General features: G+C 36.4%; 1 protein-coding gene across 2 annotated transcripts in view; it reads right to left on the bottom strand.

The window, feature by feature from the left end:
• DNAJC24 (DnaJ heat shock protein family (Hsp40) member C24) overlaps positions 1–25,505 on the bottom strand; it is a 61,205-nt gene that overhangs the window by 11,682 nt on the left and 24,018 nt on the right. For both annotated transcript variants that reach the window (XM_007181009.3, XM_057552457.1), the window contains exon 3: positions 9,450–9,588. In XM_007181009.3, coding sequence (XP_007181071.1) covers positions 9,450–9,588 — 139 coding nt within the window. The remainder of the gene's footprint in view (positions 1–9,449; positions 9,589–25,505) is intronic.

The raw sequence follows: 25,505 nt of genomic DNA on the forward strand, positions 1-25,505 counted from the left end.
TTAAAAAAGACAACCCATTCATAAGTATCCATTATGCCATGTTTATTTTAAAATAATTAATGAGAAATAACTGGCAAATATAACTGCCAAGCAAGTCAGGTTTGTATTGTTCTGCTTCTCTACTAGGAAGCTATTGTTATTCTCCCTAGTTACTATTTTATGTGGAACTCTTTCTATTATTCCACCTACTCCAAAAAGTGGCTTTTACATTTTTATTATTTTTTTCCTCTTTCTGTACAGGAACTTTATTGTAGCTAACTACTTCTTAGTTGAAAGATCAGTTTAGACCATATCTCATGGTAAAAGGGAAAGAAAATAGAACATAAAAATGGTTAGTACTTTACCCAAGGTCAGAGTTAAAAGGAGTATATTAAAATATTCTCCTGTTCTGTGCCTATCTAAACATCTACATATTGACCTGATTATTCAATACTATATGCACACAGTCCAAGTTTTGTGGGGATTCTGGTTTTAAAAGTCAGTATCTGACACAAGAGCGGACAGAGGCTTCCCCTGCTATCTGAAAGTAGAGCTTTCCTATGAAACCTTTTGTAAGCCAAAATAGGTAAAGCAAAGAAGAAATTACCTCAAGACATATCTTGCTAACGGATGCACAAAATAATTCAAGATAAAGCACAGATGCTCACAGACACAGTTCAAAGCTATGGTGGCTTGATGCTGAACATAGTTCCCAGGGAGAGAGGCTGGCAGTGCCACTCTGGCCGCTTGGGGCTCACCGCAAAGCAAATGCTGAGCACTGTTTTCACTTTTCACCTCTTTTCATAAAGGTGAACATCCACTTAGGATTTCTTTCCATTAAGTGAAAGCAGGTACTAATGTAGGTCTTTCATGAAAGCGAAGTGGAGTAAAGCAAATTTTTGAAAAGCGGAGGATACCTGCGTACTGTATGATTTCCCCATTATGTGAAATGTAACAGGCAAAACTATCCTGTGATGTTGGGCGTGGGAGAGTGAGTAGTGACTGCAAGAAGTTACAGGGGCCTGCTGGGCTGCTGGTTAGTTAGATGGGTGTGTTTACTGTGAAAATCCATCAGGCTGTACACTTAGGATCGGTGCATTCCTCTGTATGTATGCTATACTTCAATAAAAAGGTTTAGGTATAGTGTTGAAACTCTAATGGCTATATTTTTAAATAGAAATAAGGAAAGAAAAGTCAGGGAACGAAGTAAAGAGCTCCGTAAGAAAGTGTGTATCCTTTGAAAGGACCATAATCTAACAACTTCTGAAAAAGGCTGAGGGTGATTAAGTCAGGGGAAAATTGGATCCCTGGAGAATTGTATGATGAGCAGAGAGGGTACTCACAAGGAAAAGGTGAATCTAAATGCGGGGGGTGGGGGCAGGGGGCAGGGAGGAGACCACCATCTTTTGTTGAGAGGCAGGTGTCCAGCGAATGGGGCAACAGCAACTCCCTGCCCCCCCACTACCATTACAAGGAAGGAGCACAAACTAATCAATGTTTCTTTTTTTTCTTTTTAAACGATGATCTCTGCTTGTCCACCACTGTAGATATAATTAGAAAACTTAATTCCTCCCTAGCCCTTAAAGTAACTCACAGGAACCCTGTAATTAGCTTTGATTATTATCTACTAATCAGGCACTGCATCTGCAAAAGACATAAGTTCGTTTTCTTTTGAGTTTTACATATTATAAATATTTTTGCTCATTATAACACTGTAATAGGCATCTGAAAATGTAAACCCTATCTTAAAGTTCTCCTTAACAGGACACTACTAAAAATCATGACAAAACAGAAACTGACTTAGAAAGTGATTTAATTAAATAAACAGATCCAAGATTTGAATCTGGAATCTTAGCTACAGAATGGTAGTAATTTAAAAAAAAAACCCCAAAAAACAGCCCTTTGGAAAGAAGAGCACTGCCTGGCATTTGGTGAACTCCATCTTGAGTCCAATGTCACTACATGATTCCTAATTCTTTTGAAGTGAATGGGTTCAGCTTTTTCTAAGATATCTAGGAACGTTAAGGTCTGTGCACAACCTGTACTGTGCTCACAAGCTTAAGCAAATATGGAGACAAGAAAAACTTCCAGATTTACTTACATGTGGAAAGCAATGCACTATCGTTAAAGAGAGATTCCCAACCAATATAATGATAAAATCAAATAATTTATGTGGTTACTTGAAAAAGAATCTCTCAACCTTTAGAAGTAGAGGCCCTTCTGACCTTGTGCTCTATTGGATTTGTCTGACAACAAGAAGTGAAAGAATTCTGCGGCTCCACTGTCTCAACAGTGGGAGCTGAGAAAACACTGGCAGGGCTCATCAGAGAGGTTTATGAGCCTGCAATTCAAAGAGATTAAAAGGAAAATCTACGGAGACTCTTTCACACTGAAGAATAACATTAAATAACTATTAGCAGCTTGGTTCAGTAAAGCTTACTAGAGCTCTCGCTGGGTCATTCACAACTTTCTAAAAGAGGAAAGGTTTTTTTCAGCTCCATTTGGGAATCAATAAATATTCCTTACTTCTTACCAGACAATGGAATTCCAGTCTTTTAAAACTTCCTCCTAATGACAGTAAAATTTCTAAAACAGCTCTTTGTTTGCTGCCTATATAATTACACTTCCTAATCCCAGGAAACCTTTTCTAACTGTAGCTACAATTCAAATAAATAAGCAAAAATAAATAAATAACAGCAACAAAAAGCTACCGAGAAGAGGAATTAAACTTTATTCTTTATGGATGAGATATCTAAAACTCTCATTCAACCCACTACTGGCCAAAAGATCTAGTCTATCTGCAACTCTGTCCCTACTATTCAAGAGTGGCAATGCTGTGTGTTGCTCAAGTGATCAAGTCCCCAGAACGCTCTCATTTAGCAGTTAGTGCATTGTATTTATTTTTATGCCATTTAAAACAAAGTTTATTTCAAACTTACAGAAGTCATCTATGTGTGTTAAAAGCAAATCGCAGTATTTTCCTTTAGGTCTAAATTAGTATCTTGCTGCTTTAAAACCAAGTAATTTAATTTTAAACAATCACCTCCTTCTTAAAAATCATTTCAGTATACATAATTAAATCTTTCATATAGGAAATAACTTGAAGGAAATCAGTTCCTTGTCGTTAATAGTCTATGTTCTTAGAACAGTCTCTACCTTGATAAGAGATTCAGAATCAGGCAACGTTTAACTTGAAACCTATTCATTAAATCATAAAGCTCTATAATTCTTTCCCAGATGAAACTAAAGAGTCACAACTGCAAGGCTTTCCATATTGAAGAAAAACTACAAACTTGGAGCTTAATTATGGACTTGAAGAACTACGGTTCTTTCATAAGCTGAACAGAAACCCAGGGCTCATGAAAGGTACCAAATGAAACCTGGAAATTGAATTTCATGTTTCACTACAGAAAGGCAGAACACAGTAGCAGAAGTAAGCCTGGCCTCTCACTCTGACCCTCAAATATGCCTCATTCCTGACTATCTGGAACTAAAATAGTAGGTTGTACACACCTATTCAAAACTTGGCAGCCCAGCACAGTGATTAAGAGTCAGAGAATGGCTTTGAGTTTCCCCTCTTATCAATTACTAGCTATGTGCCCTTAGTCAAATTACTTAAACCCTCTGGGCCTCAGACTCCTTCTCTGGAAAACAGATATTAATATCTTCCTTACAAGGTTGTTAAGCAATGATTAAAAGACAATTGCCATAGTTCTAGTGCTCAACAAATAGCTGCTATTTTAACTGTTTGTGTTGACCTGTCTATAACAGACCACAGGAAAGTGACTCAATTATTGCATGGTTGGGGGGCGGGGAGTGGGGGGAGCCTCAAGTACCACAGTGTAGGACGGCAGCAACTCTTCACCTTGTCTGGATTTGTAACAGTGTTAAGAAGTTTGATGTACTTTACTACTGTCAGTCACATTAAAATTGATCTATTATTATCAAAGCCATAGTCCATATTATTATTTAGTCCTTCCAAAGTATCAAACAGAACTGAAAGATGGGGAAAAAAAAATCAAAATAATTTATGGATTAAATTCAGAAGTTAGACATAATGACAATAGATTAGAAAGTCAGGGAAGGCTTTCTTTTGTGGGGGGTGGAGCTAGGAGGACTAGAGTTGGAACTTGAAGAATAAGCTGTGAAGAATCAGAATGCGAGGGTATTCTGAGTAACAACAAACAGTATAAGCAGATGTGTTTGGGAACCCCTAAATGAATGGGGAGAAGATTCACATTAGGTTTGTGACTGGTGATAAGGCTGGAAGAAGTAATCAGGGACAAACTTAAGAGCTTCTGTCCCATTTAAATTCCATGTGAATGGGTAAATGTTGTGTTAGGGAGTGGGTAGTTATATAAGTTCTTAAACAAGAGAAAGAATAAAGAAAGCTAGACCAATCAAAATGTAAATGACTATGGGAGAAGGCCAATTAGCAGCTGTGGAAGTAACCTGAGTCTATGTTATAATCTGGGTATGGTCTATTGTGGTAGCTGTGAGAATAAAAAGATCACTTAGAGGAAAAAAAAAAACACATTAAAGAAGAAATGCCAACACTCATTTTTAATTCATTGGCTATATATTGAGCAAACTAGAAGTAATCTGAGTGTAATATGAAAGAAAGGTTTCAAGTCTGAGGGTTAAAAACAAGCAATGAGAAAGGTGGACCCAGTCTTGGTTTTGAACCCATTGATTTCAGTTAGGTCAAGTACCCGAGTAGAAATTGGGAAAGAGGTTAAAGACGGAGACACAAACTTCCTAAAATCCTACATTTTCTCTGTTATTAAATCAAAACTTCCAATTATGTCCAAGTATTACAGGATTATAACTATAATCTTGCCCATAGGTTTCTATAGCATTATTTGAAACTAGCCAAATTTTTATTCAAAATCATTGAGAAATGATCTTAAAATACATTGTCATTGCAAAGGCAGTTATTTGTATTCAAGTAAAAGTAACAAATAATGCGAGTAGTCACCTTCTTATGACAAAGAAGATGAAGCAAGAGGACCCTCACAGAAAGTTTTATCTATATTATCTTCCCTCTCTGAAGAAATGCAAGTCCCTAACTGTCTAGATGGATTTTCTGCATCATTTCACGTACTTACTTTTCCCAGAAACAGTCACAAAAAAAACATGCCCCCTGATGCTTATCTTCAAGTTTTACCTGAAGCACATTTTTATAGCCAATTTTCAAATTCCTAAAATCAAATGGAAAAACTGATATGACCATAAATGGAAACCCTAATCTGACTAATACAAGTATTTTATAAGGGTCAGTTTTAGCACATAATTTACACAAACATCCACTGGCCTTAAGTCATTATTCCAAACAGGTAACCCAAATTCGTATTATCTACATTTAAAAGTATTAATTCGCTTCTTATGGAGTTAATCAGTCCTTAGTGTTAACTTGCTTTTCAGCAAGTACTTTTATTTTAAATTTAAGAAATTACATGTTGATTCAGTTCTCTGACACATAAATGTTGGTGGGGTTTTAAGGTACGTTCCTCATCTGGTCCAAGATTTACTTATTTATCTCCCATTCTCAAATATTTATCCTAATAAAGGGATGGAGTGAACTGTATAATACAACAACTGCAACGACCTTTTGTATCTAGGTAAGGAGAGTATAGCTGATTAGCTTTAAGTAAAGACACTAACTTTCCAACGTTTGGCTCAATCCTCTTCAGAGCCCAGCTGTCTTGGGTATCCAAGCACTTGGCCAATTGTGTAGCGTGAAGGCTCCACATCACCAAAATAATTCACTAACAGAGAAACAAGGTACATCTTAATATAAAACAATATACCACCAAGGACTCCAGACACAATCCACTTATTTTTTTACAACATAATTTAATTTGACTGACTTCATTTGAAGGTCTGTTTCTCTTCAGATCACAGTGAAGTAACCTAACTCATAAGCTGTGTCACTCCATACAGCCACCGAGACATCAGAGATCTGTGTGACTCACACTACAAAGCTATTGAATCACGATCCCTATTCTTTTCATGATATGCTTCTGACGTGTTTTTAAATGTGCTTAATATGAGAAAACTCCCCACAAGAATTATAAAGGCACAAAAATCTATTCAACAGATATTATTCATATGAACATTTTATAAATCCTAAAAAGATTTTCCAAAGTGTTCATCTGGTTGTATGAAGTGCAAAGCCTAACCTTGAATAACTACATGCCTTTCAAGGGAACCTGGGAAGCAGGCTTTGGAAGCATCCTTAAAAACAATAAGGTAAATATGTCCAACTGGAACTAACTGATTAAATTCACTAGTTAACACTGCTTTCAAAATGTCTAATATCTGGGAACTGAATATTACTAATCTTTTATTAGGTTTGCTTTTCTAATGAGCCTGGCCAACACTGCCCTAAAATGTCAACCAAGAATACAGAAGTGTAAATGAGGGAGAAAAAACACAGGTACTTTACTTTAGGTCACCTATCCTAGACTATTTCTTTTGATAATTTCTTTTGTGAAGCAAAAAATATGGATTTCAAGGGCTCCTTTAAACGATCTTTTACAGAAATAAATGGTTGTAGGTAATACTATGAGGCTTTCCTTACAAAAGAGCACCAACTTTGAGCTGTGAAATATGAGAAAGTGTTCAACATCCGCCAATAAAACATCTCCTGCCTCCTTCCCAAGTATATAGAACACAAACTTATTTTATACTATACGTTAATGCAGGGCAGGAAACAAACATATTTAAAGCACACACCATGAAAAGAAAGTTCTACAATGAACTATCACCACATGCAAAAAGGGTTCTGTATAACAAAGCTATTTCCATGTCCCCAGGGGGTGACCCAGAAAAAAAAGAGTGCTTTGACCTGGTTATAACAACTTCTCTCTCTCTTGGTAACCTATCCTGGTCTTCAACAAATTATCACTCTCAAAGTTTTTCCTTCTATCAAATCTAAATCCTCAGTGTTACAAGTTCAAGTTCATTTCCTTCTTTCGAGGAGCCACTTATTGAAGATGGGTAAAGAAGGAAAAATTAATGTCGGTAATCAAGAGAAATGACAATACAAAACCAGGTTTATTATGAGATTTTTGAAATAGCTCTAGTATGAAAGGCTTAAAACCAGCAAGTTGTATCTGGATAAGAAACTTCTATTCCCTATCTAAACAGCAAGCCAATCTCAATTTAAAACTGAAACAAAGCATTCTCACTATTTGGAGCCTCTGGTAATGAAGGAAATATTTAGATCTGAGGTACTAAAATGTCATGAAAATTTGTATTTCTACTGTCCTTCTAGAAAAGCTCACCCGCCTGAAAAACATGCAAAGCAGACAGACATCATATAAATTCCCAGAAGATCTGCCTATTTATCAGAATCATGAATCAAGCCCAATCTCACTGTATTTGGTTTGTCTAAACTTTGTTGTGACCTCATCAATGAGTTACACGAATCTCCTGAGATGCAGTAGGCTAGAGCTCCTTCCATTAAAACCTCCAAACCAAGGATTCAAAGCTCGAAAGAAATCCACATTTCCAAAGACTTCTCAAAGGCAATGAGAAAGGCTTGAAGATGCTGGTTATTCTTCTAACATCTCTTAAACCTCCTTCATGTAATTCTACTGCTCACTTTTAACCCTGCTTCCTATTTCTCCCATTTCTGGTCTTCCCCCCCAATACCCTAGCAAGGGAGAATATTTTTTGATTCCTCATCTCTCCCTACCTCTTTTCTCTGTCGACAGTAGGTTTCTAGTCAGTTTCACTGATAAGTTCTTAATAATACCAAGCTGTGGAGTGGCAAAAATGCAGAGCGACAGTCCAAGTACACACCCTACACTCCTTAAGATACAGTTTTGTGGATTATCCTCACCTTAAGCAAATCGGCACCCCAGAATAAAGACTGGTAAAGACGTGCAAAGCACCATGAGAGACTGTCATCTACAGTAGAACTTGGTCACTTTAGAAACATAGGTAACTTCTCACATACAATATATCCATGTTTATTAATTTCTACACTTTCACAGAAATTTTACCATGTGAAGCAAGGTCAAAAAGATGTATCTATGGATAGAATTCATCCTCAAATGAAACCACCTCTACATTCTTTTGCCGGAAGTACAAGAATTTACAGAAGAAATACAACATTGGAAAGACGCACATAAATGCACCAAATAGGAGGAGGACCCAATATTCAAGCCATATTTGAAAATTAATCCAAATTCATTGCAAAGGTATATTTATTGGTTTCTTAACATTTTTTAAAAAGTACTGATAAGTTCATCAGTCTTAAAAAAGTAGAAGGGCTTTAGAGATGATTAGTATTATGAAAGTGACTATTAAAAACTAATACTCCAGTACATAAGCAAATTGCTTATGAAGTCTTTCCACAAAGGAATCACACACTAACTGTAAGAAAGACTTAATTTTATTGATACAACTCCCTCTGAAAATAGATATGGATATTCTATATATATTGTTGGCTTTAACCTATAATGTTGTATCTTAGAAATAAAGCCTTATTTCTCAAATCAAATTTTCATAACCTTAGTAGTAGGAGCCTTACAATCATTTTGTTAGGTTTGATCGTGTACTGGTGCAGGGCATGGGAGGAGATTCAATAATCAAGTACAGAGACAGTGAGCTTTTATCAACACATGTGAGTCAATGCTGAGCCTGGTGCGCTATGGCAGAGTGCAATTGAGTGTTTTCCCCACAGGCTGTGGCTGATTATTGACTCCCCCCATTAGCATGTAGGGTGCATATTGAAGGTTCAGATAGAAGGCTGAGGGACTCCTATCCCAAGGCCAGTGCTGAAAGACAGCCTATCACTTCGTGTAACTGCAGTCCATGTGTGACAAACCTGACCTATATTTGTCCCTTTCTTTCTCACAAGAGCTTGTCACTGTTTTAAGAAGCTATTTTCTAAAATGCATAAAAGAAATGACTTTTAAAATTGCTTAGGAAATGTGCGTTCCTAAGATATCATTTATAGCAATCTTACAAGGAATATAGTTTATCCAGGAGATAATCATGAAAACCTAGCCTAAAACAAGTTCAGAGACAGCAAAGAGTGCTTTAAGATGTTATCCTTTATAGCATCTTCCTATAGATTGTCATTTATACAGTACATAGTCTTAAAAGTACTCAATGAAAATTTTAATCAGTACATAATTTAAATTAATAAAAAGAAGTTTTTAAACATAAAAAACATATTTATTAGGAATGTGTAATTAAGCATTTTTCATTAGTTATAAAAAGTAGCTTTCATGGCTTCACAAGAAGCCACATGCTGGTAGTTTTGTTGACTTCTCAATGGATACACAGTAATCACTACTAAGAATAGGGCATAATTAAAAACAGTGACGGAGGGAAGGAGTAAAGGAGGCAACAACAACTTGGTGCCAATGCTGGAAAGCGTCCCCCAGAAATGGCTGCAGACTGTGCTTCACAGAGCTGCCAGCGTGCTGGGGCGCCTCACCACAAGTACCTACCATGCCGCTGCAGGTCATACTCTTGTTTTGTCTCTTCATTCCCTAGAATTTTCCATGCCTGATCAACTTCGATGAACTTCTGTATACATTCCTCCACTGTTCCTGCTGGTACATCTGCACTTTGTTTATCTGGATGATACTGCCAATCAAAAACAAGGGGGGCAGGGTGATGAGTAGAGAGGGTCGGGGGGGGGGGTTAGGTTAAAAAAAAACCTCTAAATCTGAGCTTTAGTTAAGAGAGAAGGTAATGAGAAGATGAAAACTAAGATGCCAAGCAACGAGACAACAGTGTTGGGCACCAGAGACAACTGCCAGGTTAATTAGAGCACTGGAGTAGCTATAAATCCACCAGTGACATGATCTGTCACAATGTGCAAAGACAGCATTTTCTGGATAATTTGCTGATGGAATCACTGGTCTCATGGACAATTTACCCAGAGAGGATGACTAACACAAACAGAAATAGGTACATGCAGACGAGCAGGACCTGACAGAGGAAGAGTACAAACTCTACAGAGTATGAAGCTCTCCTTATACAATATGCTTGGCTGTAGATATCATAACAATGGACTACCAGCTTTTCTTTTGAAATTATACAATTATTACTTTAAATTAAAACACTTCTCATCTTCTGGCTCAGCCCTGAAGATTTTAAAGTTAAAAATCCCCAAACACAAATTTGTATTGAAAAATGGTTATTTTAGGGCAGATTTGTAAGAAACAATTTTGAAGAACTCAATAAAACATTTGAATACAAATTAATTCATTAGTAAATCTTTCTTACATTTGTTTTCATGCTGAACTTTCCCCACACTGCTGGTGATCCTCACTAGCAGAGCAAAGGCTATTGTGATATTTGGTTGCCCAGAAGAACTAATGAACATCATGTATGCTGGGAGAAAGATTATAGGGCAAACAAAGAGAATCAGGCTTCCATTTTCCCTCTGGGAAACTATTTCTCTTCTTCTCCTCCTATGCCCAAATCTATCAGCTATTAATATTTAAATATTTAAGCTAATTAATATGACGACTGAAGAAAAGGAAACTTAGGCTTTATTGTTTCATCTTTTTTAGGCCATGATTTATCGAATGATGCTCATGAAAGTTATTCCCATACTGAGGTTTAAGCAATCCTTAAAGCTAGGATATTAAGTAATGTACCAAAGCCAAAATAGAGTAGGCTATATTAAGTTCTCTACCTAACCCTTCTTCTAACACTATGTGAAGAAGTTCTGTATAACAAGTTTGGTATGAATCAATGTTATTTCATGTAACATGCTCAAATACACCACTAGTATGCATTTAAGATGTATCAATACTTACACGTGAAAACGCAATCTCAGTATGCTGCAAACATTGAGCAAGGCCCTAGAGAAACCATTCTAATCTAGCAGCTGTATCACAGAAGTACAGACTAGAAGATAGGTAATTTCTAATAGGCCACTACAGAAACCAGTAGTGGTTGGTACAAGGAACAGAACACACTGGACTAATTATACACCAACCAGACCAAGAAAGCCCTACAAAACCAAGAATTAGTTCCTGACTGCCCAAAACTAAAATCTATCACTAAATTTTGAGTCATGTATCAGTTCTATGGTAGTCAAAGCACAATTCAATCATTTTCCCTAATTTGGTATTTTCCTATTATTTTAAGTAAGTAATTCACCATCTGAGGCTTTTAGATCTATTCTGTTGTGCTAACAGAATGCAATAAATTTTATGCTGTGATATAGGATTTAATTAAAAAATGGAAGTTATAGCAAGAAAATAAGTATGTCATTTGGGGTACCAAAAGCCTCAGTCCAATCTGCTTTGACAGCAAGTTCCAGAACAAAATGAAGGTCTAAAAAAGATAATATTCTGCGGTAGGCTGATAATAGCCCCCAAAAATATCAGGTCCTAATCCCTAGTTCCTGTAAATGTTACCTCATTTGGAAAAGGGGTCTTTGCAGATGTGAATTAAGTTAAAGATTGGGAAGATTATACTGAACTGTCCAGGTGGGTCTTAAATATAATCAAAGAATTTTTATAAGAAAGAGGCAGAGGGAGATGTGACACACAGAGGGGAAGGTGATGTGAAGACTGTGCAGAGAGATTTTAAGTACTGGCCTTGAAGACTGGAGTGATGAGACCATAAGCCAAGGAATGCTGGCAGCCACCAGATGCTAAAAGAGACAAGGAATGGACTCTCCCCCTAGAGCCTCTAGAGGAATGGTGGCCCAGCCAATACTTTGATTTTGGCCCAGTTATACTGATTTTGGACTTCTAGCCTCCAGAATTGTGAAAGAATAAATTTCTGTTGTTTTAAGCCACCAAGTCTGTGGTAATTTATTTCAGCGGCCACAAGAAATTATACACAATCTAAATACATCTACGGTTTAAAACTAAAATATAACAGACACAACAACTTCTAAAGATATTTCAATTAAAGGTCTATTAATAAAATGGTGTCATTATTATGTACATTTTTTATATATATAAATTTAATTTATTTATTTATTTTTGGCTGAGTTGGGTCTTCATTGCTGCACACAGGCTTTCTCTAGTTGCAGTGAGGGGGGACTACTCTTCGTTGAGGTGCGCAGGCTTCTCACTGTGGTGGCTTCTCTTGTTGCGGAGCACGGGCTCTAGGCGTGCGGGCTTCAGTAGTTGTGGCACAAGGGCTCAGTAGTTGTGGCTCACGGGCTCTGGAGCACAGGCTCAGTAGTTGTGGTGCACGGGCTTAGTTGCTCCGCGGCATGTGGGATCTTCCCAGACCAGGGCTCCAACCCGTGACCCCTGCATTGGCAGATGGATTCTTAACCACTGTGCCACCAGGGAAGTCCATTATGCACATTCTTAACTTAAAATCTGCAAAGATTCTTTATTGCGCACAAAAATCAAGCCTCTAATACTAGGTTCCAAGACTTTCTGATCCCAATGAATGTTAATTTTTTCCTACTATTTCTATATTGGAGCCCTCCCATGAGAGGTAGGCTCAAGCATTCACTAGCACCACAAGGACCACAGTCATTCTCCTCTGTTGTCAAGGCTTATTTTATTTTATTTTTTAAGGTTTTATTTTTATTTTTTTGGCTGTGTTGGGTCTTCATTGCTCCGTGCAGGCTTTCCCTAGTTGCAGCGAGCGGGGGCTACTCTTCGTTGCAGCGCGGGCTTCTCATTGCAGTGACTTCTCTTGTTGCAGAGCACGGGCTCTAGGTGTGCAGGCTCAGTAGTTGTGGCACATGGGCTTAGATGCTCCACGGCACGTGGGATCTTCCCGGACCAGGGCTTGAACCCGTGTCCCCTGCATTGGCAGGAGGATTCTTATCCACTGCACCACCAGCAAGTCCCGTCAAGGCTTATTCTTTGCTCTTCTTTACTTTGAATCCCACTAGCCAAACTTTCCCACTGTTGAGAGCCCAAAGCTATTCCTACTTCATTCACTCAATGACCAAATGAAAGACAGAAAATCTATAGCATCCTGTGTTCCAGGGGCTGGCTTACTAACTGAGGAGCCAGAAACAGCCACAAAAAGATAGCATGCGCTTCCTTACTTTAGAAAAATGCCAGCTAAATCATACAAACAGCAGGGAGTTCTGAGGAAAACACTCACCAATCAAATACAGAAAATATTGATACTCTTAATTAACAGAATAGGTATGTACTAAAATCAATGTTGCAAAGTTCATTTATTTTAACTTCTATTTGCTACCAGTACTAAACTGAAATGCATTTTGCTGGAATTGGAAGAACTTAAGTCACCTAGAAGCAAGGAACTCAAAACTAAGAAATCAGCAAATCTTTCAACAAATAATTGGAAAATTAATGTTTAAGAAATTACCAATTACAATAGCCTCAAGGGCAAAAAAAGTGAAATAAATGGAAAGAAAATATGTTCATGATGGGAAGATCATGTCCATTTTTCCTAAACTGATACAAAAATTTTATGCAATTTCTATAGAATTCCAGTGAGCCACTTTGAAGGAGTAGACAAGATGATTATAATATTTACATGGAAAAACAAAGGATCTAGAACAGGCAAAAGAATCTTCAAAAAGTACAAAGTTGAAGGACTTACATGATTTCATGACTTAATATAAAGCTATGGTAATCAAGACTGTAGTACTGGCATAAATATATACAAATAGACAGTGGAACAGAAGAGTCTAGAACTAGACCATATGTATACAGTCACTTGATTTTCAACAAAGGTGCCAAGGCAGTTCAATTGGGAAAGGACAATCCAGAACAAATGATGTTGAAACAACTGGATGTCCATGTGGAAAAAAATTAACCTCAATCCCAATCTCATTACATACACAAAAGTTAATTCAAGATGAATCATAGATATAAATGTAAAACACAGAACCATAAAGCTTCTAGAAGGAAACACAAGAGAATATCTTTGTCCCTTGGCAGGGACTGCTTTGACAAAAAGCACAAACTATAATGAAACAAAATAGATAAACTGAACTTCATCAAATTTTAAAATTTTCTGCTCATCAAAGATACCATTAAGAAAGTAAACAGACAAGCCACAGTCTGTGAAAAAAATACTGGCTAAATAATTATCTAACAGAGGACTTGTATCCAGAATAAACAAACAAACAAAAATCCTATAAATCGATGGTAAAAAGACATACTAATTAAAAGTCAGGGGGAAATACTTGAACAGACGTTTTTCAAAAGAAGACATGAATAGATAATTACACATGAATGTACATTCAAACCTTTTCATTAGTTATCAGGGAAATGTAAATTAAAATCATGAGATACTTTTAAACACCTAATAGAATAGCTCAAATAAAAAAGACTGATGGGGACTTCCCTGGTGGTGCAGTGGTTAAGAATCCGCCTGCCAATGCAGGGGACATGGGTTCAAGCCCTGGTCCGGGAAGATCCCACATGCCACGGAGCAGCTAAGCCCGTGCGCCACAACTACTGAGCCTGTGCTCTAGAGCCCACGTGCCACAACTACCAAGCCCGAGTGCCACAACTACTGAAGCCCGCGCGCCTAGAACCCGTGCTCCGCAACGAGAGAAGCCACCGCAATGAGAAGCCCGCGCACCGCAACGAAGAGTGGCCCCCGCTCGCCGCAACTAGAGAAAGCCCGCGTGCAGCAAAGAAGACCCAAGGCAGCCAAAAATAAATAAATAAATACATAAATAAATAAATTTATTAAAAAAAAAAGACTGATGACACTAAATGCTGATGAGAATATGGAATAACTGGAACACTCATATGTTGCTGGCAGGAAACAATTTGGCAATTTGTTATAAACAAACACACATATCTACTCTGTGGTCAAGCAATTCCACTTCAGGATAGTTACCTAAGAGAAATAAAACATAAAAATGTATGTCCACAAAAAGAGTTATCAAAGAATGTACTAACACTCTTATTCATAACAACCACAACCTGGAACCATAAATGTCTATCAACAGGAGAATGGATAAGCTATAGTATATCCATAGGGGAATACTATTCAACAACATAAAAGAAAAAAACTATGATACACTCAATAATAACACAGATGGATATCTAAAACATTATGTTGGGACTTCCCTGGTGGTCCAGTGGTTAAGACTCCACGTTTCTGCTGTAGGGGGCATGGGTTCAATCCCTTGTTGGGGAACTAAGATCTCACATGTCCTGGTGTGGCCTAAATTAATTAATTAATTAAATATTATGTTGAGCAAAAGAAGCAAGAACAAAGGGTACATAGTATATGATTACACTGATATGAAATCCAAATTCAGGCAAAATTAAATCTATACAGTTGGCCCTCCATATCTCTGGATATGCCATTCTATATAAAAGACTTGAACATCCTTGGCTTTTGGTATCCTCAGGATGTCCTGAACCAATCCCCCAAGAATACCTAGGGATGACTATAGTGATAAAAGTTAAACGTTGGTTTCCAGGTTGGAACAGGGTATAGGGGATATAAATTAACTAGAAAGGGACATTAGAGAATTTTCTGGAAAAACAAATGTTCTGTATCTTGTTTGGGGTGGTAGCAACATGGTATCAAATTTCACTAAACTGAACACTTAAGATCCATGCATTTTTCAGCGTATGTTGACCATGTCTCATAGAAAAATACCTCCAAACATGTCTAAATGTTTTAAAAGGAATTTAATGAATCTTTCTAAGCCATAAAGGAAAAATGAGAAATTTCTTTCAATATTAAACAGAAAAGTACAATAAAAACATAGAAAACTAATGAAAAGACAGATATGAATTAGTGAAAAGTTTGAATTACAGCCTAGTTTATGGAAATATAGTTTTATTTACTTTCAAGTACATATGCCAACCTCCAAAAACTTTAAAACATTTAAAAAAGTTTAGTGTTGCTGAGTACAGGACTAAAGTACATTCAAAATTAAAATGATAAATATGTCACAATACTAAAAATACTGAGAGAGTATCTCTCTGTGATTCTTTATTATAATAGGACAAAGCTGTCTATCTCCAAAGTTTTAGCAAAGTGCTATTTTACTATTCTTGACTTGACACTCACAACTTTATGGTCTATGTAACTGCCTCACATGTGGGGAAAACTATTCAATTATATAGACCTATGGTTTTCAAATCCCCAAGCCACTCATTGAGGATGAGAAAAATGAACACAAACAAAAGATTAAGAAACTGTCTTGATACAAAAATAAAGGATCACTCATGACACTACAAAAGATATACAGAAAATAATTTTTTAACAGAATTGGTATGTGCTATCTACTTCCTAACTGACTATCTAATTGATAACTAATATTTTAATTATGGACTCTTAATTCTGACTAGCTGAGATTTTATGGCAATGGGTTGTTCAATATAAAACATTTTATTTTGACTTTAGATTTTCTCCATAGAGTAAATCCAAGTGCTTTCAAAATTCCTAACTCTGGAGTGACTGTCACATTGTGTCAGCTCAGCGCAACTCAAAATGCGGTCATCAGATTTGCAGCATCAGCATTATCTGAGAGTTCGTTAGAAGATGGCCCCGTCTCAAACCTACAGAGCGGGACTCTAGAATCTGTTTCACTAAACTCTCCAGGCAATTATTATGCATGCTAAAGTCTGAGAAGCACACTGTTAGCCTCTACTGCTTAAAACAAAGAATTATTTGCAAGTCAGAAAATGAGTGCTTGATAAAAATGTCCCCTTGACAGATGCATTCCTCCAAATACTAAAAAAAAAAAGTGAGTGACACTCCTCAACTGTTAACCTATAACACCACAAAGAAAATTACATTAAGTGTACCAAGTCAGAAATTTTTCAATATTTGATACCTTTTGTTCAGTAATCATAAATGCCAACCTCTTTATTTCATTGTTTGCACAAATGCCAACTAACTTCAGTGATGAAGAAGCTGATGAAATCTGAACAATATGCAAGTGGTATTTTAACCTGTTGATTTTTTTTCAAGAGGGGGTTATAATTTGTATGAGTCTTCAGCTACTGAACACTGCAATGGTGTCCACTGATAGGTTTAACACAAGTGCAAAGTGTTTTTCTATTAGAAAACACAGAGACAAGTGTTTTTCTACTAGAAGGGGAAAGAAAATTGAAGTATGTGTAAATTGTGAAAAGAGTATAATAAAATACATTGTGAAAATTCTAGCAACTTCTAGAAGTTTTTAGTGAAAATTAATATATTCATTACCTCCAAATGACCTTTTCTATTCACTAAGTAATGTAAAGTTGAAATGAAATGGTATTTCTTTACAGTGAATGCTTAAGACAGTTTTATGGTAAATTAACCACTACACAATAAGGTAATATTGGACCTAAATAGAGGTTGATCTGCTTAAATGCCTTTCTTACATTCCTTTTTAAAAGGAAATATTGCTTTATTTTACCAATAGCTTGCTACTTAAACGTTAAATCAAACAAAAAGTTAAGGAGGTCATATATTAAGCCTTTACTACACATTTGTGATTATACTGTTTGATTAAAAAAATACTGACTGCAAAAAAAAATAACAACTATGAAAAGGACTTCGGGCAAATTTGATTAAACAAAAATTCCCACATCATCATGCTGATATTATTTGATCTACCAAGGTGGCCCCTGAGCATATAGCACTTTGATTTTTCTCTATACATTAACAATGAGTTTAGTACCATTAACAGAATGCTAGCTCTCTCATTGCTAGTTTCACACTTTCTTGAATTCCAGAACCAAATTTCAAATATCTTCTAAGAGCTATCTTATTAGCACTACAAGTTCAACACATCTAAAACCCAATTTATCATCCAGACTCTAAAATTAGTTCCTTCTCCTGCTGAATTCCTTGTCTGTTAAGACCACCACCGAGCTTGATAAATGCTGAATGAATGCATGAAAGAAAAATACATTTCCTAATAATCGAAGCTACAATATCAGGGTAACCTCCCTTTTTCTCATCCCATTAAGCACCAAATTTTGTAGATTCTACCTACATAATGTTCTTTCTATTCCTAATGACAAACCTAGTTCAAACCAACAGTAGCTCCTGCCTAGTCTCCAGCATTCATCTTCTAACAGCTCTCCAGCTCGTCCACCTGCTTCCAAATTCACTCGCCTTCACTTAAAACCCTGACCATGCTATTCTCCACCTCAAAAATTTTAATTGTCCACATATTGCATAATAAATTAGTCATATTTAATCCTTACAAGTAAAGTCCTCCAATAAAAGAACCCAACCTACCATTCAAGCTTTATCTATTACAAGTATTATAGATATGCCATCTATGTCAGTCTAGTCATTCTACACATTCTAGACTAGACCTTCAGATATCACCCCTGAACACTCACACCTCTGTTTCCATGTCTTACTTACGCTGTTGTCTCCAATGGAACATCCTCCAGTAGTTCAAATGTACCTCTTCCATGAGGGTGTGCTTAATATCCCTAGTCAGAGGGCATCACACTAGTTTTGTACATGTGCAACACTGTATCTTAACCGTATCTGTATCTCTTGCCAAGCCCCAACAGGACCAATGCTGAATTTCCATAATATCACAGTAGATACACATTTCCAAACAGATTATAATGCAGAATACTACTGAGGAACTTCAAAATGCAGCAAACATATAAACACTGAATAAAAGCTTATTGTGGGTCATTTTTATTTAGACTTCCCATGCTTTTGTGAGTCCAGTCATCACTACATTTTGAGGCACTCATCACCTCTAAAGATAATAAAAACTCATTTCTTTGCACCTCAGTTGTGAAATAAAATTGAAAAGGTCAAGTTGAGAGAATTATGCAATAGGCATTAGTAAACATGACCACAGTAATATCTGACAACTAAAATAGCATTCCCCAACATTTTTACTGGTGAAGAACTGCTTTTGATTTATCAAAGTATTAAATATAGGCTCCATTAAAATATTTCATGAAAATTAGATTCTTAATCTTTGATAATTTTATAAAAACCAAGGACCTTTTCCCTAAAGTGCTTATCACATCATTGTCTCTCCTCTCAAAAGAACTACAGTTCAGTCAATAAAAGTTAATTCCAAAGCAACTATACCCCAATTAAAAAAGAAAAGTTAATTCCAAATAACTCCACCTCTTTGCTCTTATTCTTTAAACACTATGACAGGTTGCCCTCACCAACACTGCCGAAGCCTTTCCCCACGACTCCACCTTTTCATCTCCTTCTCTCACATAGCACCGTCTTATGCTCGTCTCTCTTCCAATCTCCCCTCAAAACTCCTCCAAAATATGCCCCAGATCCTAAGAGATCTTGTACTGTAACACCCCCCACCCCACCTGAAGTGAACTGGTTGAGTCCTGATTACCTGCTGCAGAGACCAAGGCTCATATTTGAGACCTCACTTTCCTTCCACATCTGACAGAGGTGGGAGGCCTGAATTTCTGCCTGTAAACCCCATTCTGCCACCACCCACCAGAAAAGAAGAATCAAGTGTGGCTGGAAAGAAAGAGGCCAAGGGCATGAGTGCTCCCCACCACTGGGCCTCTGAGGTTTCTAGAAGTTAAGGATGGAGACAACGGGGTCTCTTAGGCAACTAGTAAAGAACTAGGGTTGTAGGAGAGCAGTTTCTCTCTGCCATTTTGCAACACAACAAACTTCCATAATAGCCTTCTACAGAAGGGTCTATCTGGGAAGAAAATAGATGAGGAAACCAGGAAGGAGTACAGAATCACCTTATCTAATTCTCCTCAGGTTCAGGAAAGTCTTCCTACTACACTTCTTGGTCTTGCTTGCCATAATTGGCAATGGTTATTAACCTCTCAAATGTATTATACAACAAGGGGGGGGAAAAGACTGTCCTTGGATCATCAATCAGAACAGATAGTACAATTATACATATTAAAACCTAACTTTCCACCACTTTGAAAAACTAGAAATTCCTAAGTTGATATATTTAAAAAACAAAACCAAAACAAACAAAACCCCCCCACAAGAACAGCTCCTTTCCCAAAATAATCTTCCCCGGTTCATTGCTATCTCCACCTCCCTCAAAGTATGTATCTTTCTATACCTGTTTTTTTAAAATGCTGAATTACCTATGTTTATCGACAGCCTGTAATTAGCAGACCTCTTAAAAAGTTGTTTTATATTTGAAGAAACTGAAAGACAAAATATCAAGTAATATTATTCAAATGAATAATATGCTGAAGTATAGATTTTAGGGTCAGACACAAGAATTTGTGTGACTAAGGCACAGCTAATCTTACAGAGTAGGACTCGTATTATTATAATTAATTTAAGTGAAATTATTAGGGTTCAAAGTTAATATAGCCACTCTCCTTTTCAAAAATTATTGGTTTTTCAGATATAAACTTGTGATTTTAATTTTCTCCCATTCTACCAAACCTTACAGGTATGACACTGGCTTTTATTTTTTTTTTAAATTTGATTGAAGTATACTTGATTTACAATGTTATGTTAGTTTCAGGTGTACAGCAAAGTGATTCAGATATATATATATACACACACACACATATATATATTCTTTTTCAGATTCTTTTCCATTATAGGTTATTACAAGATATGGAACATAGTTTCCTGTGCTATACAGTCGGTTCTTGTTGTTTATCTATTTTATTATAGTAGTGTGTATCTGTTAATCCTAAACTCCTAATTTATCACCCCTACCCTGTCCCCTTTGGTAACCGCAAGTTTGTTTTCTCTGTCTGTGAGTCTATTTGTTTTGCAAATAAGTTCATTTGTATCATTCTTTTAGATTCCACATATAAGTTATATCATATTATACTTGTCTTTCTCTGTCTGACTTACTTCACTTAGTATGATAATCTCTAGGTCCATCTATGTTGCTTCAAATGACATTATTTCATTCTTTTTCATGGCTGAGTAATATTCCATGTTACCTATATATACAACATCTTCTTTATCCATTCCTCTGTCAATGGACATTTAGGTTGTTTCCATGTCTTGGCTACTGTGAATAGTGCTGCTATGAACATAGGGGTGCATGTATCTTTTCCAATTACAGTTTTCATCTTTTCTGGATATATGCCCAGGAGTGAAATAGCTGGTTCATATGGTTCACTTTATTTTTAGTTATTTAAGGAACCTCCATACTGTTCTCCATAGTGGCTGTATCAATTTACATTCCCACCAACAGTGGAGGAGGGTCCCTTTTTCTCCATACCCTCTCCAGCATTTATTATTTGTAGACTTTTTGATGATGGCCATTCTGACCAGTGTGAGGTGATACTTCATTGTGGTTTTGATTCACATTTCTGTAATAATTAGCAATGTTGATGGAGCACCTTTTCATGTGCCTGTTGGCCATCTGGACGTCTTCTTTGGAGAAATGTCTACTTAGGTCTCCTGTCCATTTTTTGATTGGGCTGTTTGTTTCCTGCCCATTTTTTGATATTGAGCTGTATGAGGTGTTTGTATATTTTGGAAATTAATCCCTTGTCAGTCGCATCATTTGCAAATATTTTCTCCCATTCCATAGGTTGTCTTTTCATTTTGCTTATGGTTTTCTTTGCTGTGCAAAAGCATTTAAGTCCCATTTGTTTATTTTGCTTTTGTTTCCATTACTCTAGAAGACAGATCCAAAAAAATATTGCTGCAATTTATGTCAGAGTGTTCTGCCTATGTTTTGCTCTAGGAGTTTTATAGTATACAATTTTACATTAGGTCTTTAATCCATTTGGAGTTTATTTCTGTATATGGTGTTAAAGAATGTTCTAATTTCATTCTTTTACATGTAGCTGTCCAGTTTTCCCAGCACCACTTATTGAAGAGACTGTCTTTTCTCCATTGTATATTCTTGCCTCCTTGGTCATAAATTAATTGACTGTAAATGAGTGGGTAATGCAGAAAAAGCTTTTGATAAAATTCAGCATCCATTTATGATGAACAAAAAAGTCTTCAGAAAGTGGGCATAGAGGTAACATACCTCAACATAATAAAGGCCACATATGACAAACCCACAGCTAATATCATACTGAAAGGTGAAAAGCTGAAAGCATTCCCTCTAAGATCAGGAACAAGACAAGGATGCCCACTCTTGCCACTTTTATTCAACATAGTTTTGGAAGTCCTAGCCACGGCAATCAGAGAAGAAAAACAAATAAAAGAAATCCAACTGGAAAGGAAGAAGTACAACTGTCACTGCTTGCAGATGACATGATACTATACACAGAAAATCCAAAAGATGCCACCAGAAAACTACTAGAGCTCATCAGTGAATTTGGTAAAGTTGCAGGACACAAAATTAATACACAGAAATCTGTTTCATTTCTATACACTAGCAATGAACTATCAGAAAGAGAAATTTAAACAATCAAATTGACCATCACATCAAAAAGAATAAAATATCTAGGAATAAACCTACCTAAGGATGCAAAAGACCTATACACTGAAAACTGTAAAACAATGATGAAAGAAACTGAAGAGGACACAAACAAATGAAAAGATATTCTTGGATTGGAAGAATCAATATTGTTAAAATGACCATACTACCCAAGGCAATCTGCAATCTACAGATTCAATGCAATCCCTAATAAATTACCAATGGCATTTTTCACAGAACTCACTTTCTTAAAAAATAACAACTCTATTGAGCTATAATTCATATACCAAAAGATTCACCCATTAAAAGTCTACAATTCAGTGGTTTTAGAATATTCACAGAATTGTTTGTGCAACTATCATCACTAATTTCAGAACATTTTCATCACCCACTAAAGAAATCCTGCATCCATTAGCAGTCATTCTCTATTTCTCTCTCCTCCTACCCCCCAACTAATCTACTTTCTGTGTCTGTGGATTTGCTTATTCTGGACAGGTATGATAGACACACACATGCATAGCATCTATACGTACACACATATTAATTAATTTTAAAACACATTTATGATTTTTAAGTATCTATAAAAATGAACCTTCCTCAGTTACTTTGGGAATGTTGGTGAATAGCTAAGAATGTGAAAGAGTATATAAACAAAAAGAATATGCTCTTGTTGAGCTCAAAATTTAGTTCCATAACATAACAGACCTTGCTAAGGCATTCATTGTGAAAAGTCCTCTGAATTTATTTATTGATATAATAGGATCCTACATATAACATAGTCCCATAGTCCCCAGAGAAAGCCTTACTGTAAAGCTTCAGTGTGATTATGTAGCAGCTAAATTGACAACAGTATGAGGAAGTGTACATCTACCAGACTTGCTAATGATTGCCTCTAATCTTCAAAAGAGTTATTTTAACATCATTAATATTTTTAAGAGACCTTTTGGTCTGATCATAGTTGCTTTAAAATCTCTGCTAAATGTCACTATAACAAGATTTCCTTTGAAACCACGTTAAGAGACTCATTCTGAGATTATTGGCAGTTCCAAGAAAATGGGGTAAAAAAGGAGGAAAAAGAAGAAGAGGAAGGAGGAGGGGAGTAGGAGGATAGGGAAAGGCAGAGGAAGGGGAAGAGAGGGGGTGGTGGAGAAAGAAATGCAGGCGAAGGGGTAGGGAGACAGAAGAGCAGCAGAAGGAATGAGAAGAGGAAAAGCAAGGGTAAGCAAGGGAAGAGACTGAAAAACACCGAAGGGAAGCAAAGCCATGAAATATTTACAGGAGGTATTGATGTTTTTCAGATAAAGAACTGAGAGGTAGACTGCAGGAACTGGATTCACAGAAATGAAGAAATGTAAGAAGTAGGATGATACGTGGCTGGGTAATTTAATTCATGGCAAAACCTTTCATTACCAAGATCAACCTCTGTAATATACTTTGAACTGTGAGATTTACTAACTCTAAAATACAATCTTGAATCAAATCGTTTGCTAGTCACATGCCTTTTCTTTTGTTGACTATATGCAAGTGTAACACAACCTCTTCCTCTTTGTACATAAGATTGTAAATCTTAAGCAATAGGTTACATTATATCCAATTTAAATGTAAGCCAGATTGCCCCCACCCCCCAAAAATCGTATCAAACAAGTTTTTGATGACATACTCAACATGAGCTACACAGAGAATTCCAAGTTTAACACTCTGCCTCCAATATCCCCCGATGATAATTAGCCAGAAGTGCGCTGGTTAACTTCATCTACCCTCTGGGGTCAGGGAAGACATGGTTTTTGTATAATTAAGGACTTAAAGAACCAATGCCAAACTTATTCTTGCTAAATAAGAGTGGTCACGTACACCTACAGATCCTACAGAGCCGCTTTCCTGCAGCAACTCTGAGCCCCACTCTGTGGCCATCAAGGCCATCAGGTACTAATTAGGTAGTGTGTTCTATCAACGCTTTCATGCTCTTCTTTTATTAATTGATCATTCTGCCACATTAATGATACTAGTACACCGGCATTGAATTCCCTCAAGTACTTTACCCCTGAGATAGAAAAGAAAGCAAAGAAGATATGAGAATGTCACAGATTTACATTACCTACCTCATATTTGAATCAACACTAAGATTGTTTCCTCTAAAAGTTATCTATTTATTTTACTTGCAGAAATGCTCCCCTAAACTTAAAATGTACAAATTTTCCTTTAATAAAATGTAACTTCCATTGATTTAACCCTTATAAACTACAATGGGAATGAAATTCCCGTTTTCATAAAGAAGTGTTCAAAAATTAATGGTGGGATTAAATGCATAAAGGCTGGAGAGGTAGTGGCAATTCTTCTTAATTCTAACCACCTAATGGCGAGGGAAATTTGCCTAAAACGAAACTCCATAAACAAGAGAAGTGACCTTAGTCTGATAAAAATTGATGAGTAAAAAAGAAAAAGAAAGCATTTAATAACTGTAGTTAAATTCAATGAATATAATATAGTATTTTTGAGATAAGGGTCTAAGTAAGCTTCTTAGGACACTGAGAAAACACATATCCTCTGAGATACTTTTTGGTTTTCCTTATTGCAAATCACTGTTATTATGAAGCAGCCATTAAAGAGTTGGTGAGGAAGTGCCGTTAAGATGGTGCAGTAGTGATTCTCTAACGAATCTGCGAATCTGCGTACAGTTTAGGTAGGCAAGAGAGATACACACTGACATGGCTGAGTTTTGTTTTGTTTCATTTTCTGTATGACACTTACTAGCTTAAAACAAGATTATGTTACAAAAAGTTAGGTATAAAATTACTACAATTGTGTCCTTTACACTTTGACAATATATTAAAATTATGAAGGGTTGAAAAAACAATTACAAAGATGAAGTCAAGTACAACACACTACTGCCACCTAATGCTTAGTAAAATATTGCCTAAAGAAGCAGTCAACACCTCATCTACCACTTTATACAACCGTAAACTGTTGAAACATGATTTTAAAAATGTCTGAACATCTTCATGGTTTTCTAATTCAGATAGGGAAAATATAATCCATGTTCAAGACTGGCAGCCCAAAAGTGTGTTTATCCATTCAAAAAACGCTCATTAACCACCTTACTACAAATTAGATACCGTGCTAGCCAATGAGGATCCATGATGGACAAAAACCAGGATCCCTGCCCTTGATGGACTCAGAGTCTAGTGGGGGAGTGCAGATAGGTAAACAATTAATTATAATGGGAAGGATGAGGTGCTAAGAAAAGATGACAGCATGAAAAAGTTGTTAACTTAGAATAAATTTT

Source organism: Balaenoptera acutorostrata, chromosome 9 (genome assembly GCF_949987535.1).
Source record: "Balaenoptera acutorostrata chromosome 9, mBalAcu1.1, whole genome shotgun sequence".
Taxonomy (NCBI): Eukaryota; Metazoa; Chordata; class Mammalia; order Artiodactyla; family Balaenopteridae; genus Balaenoptera; species Balaenoptera acutorostrata.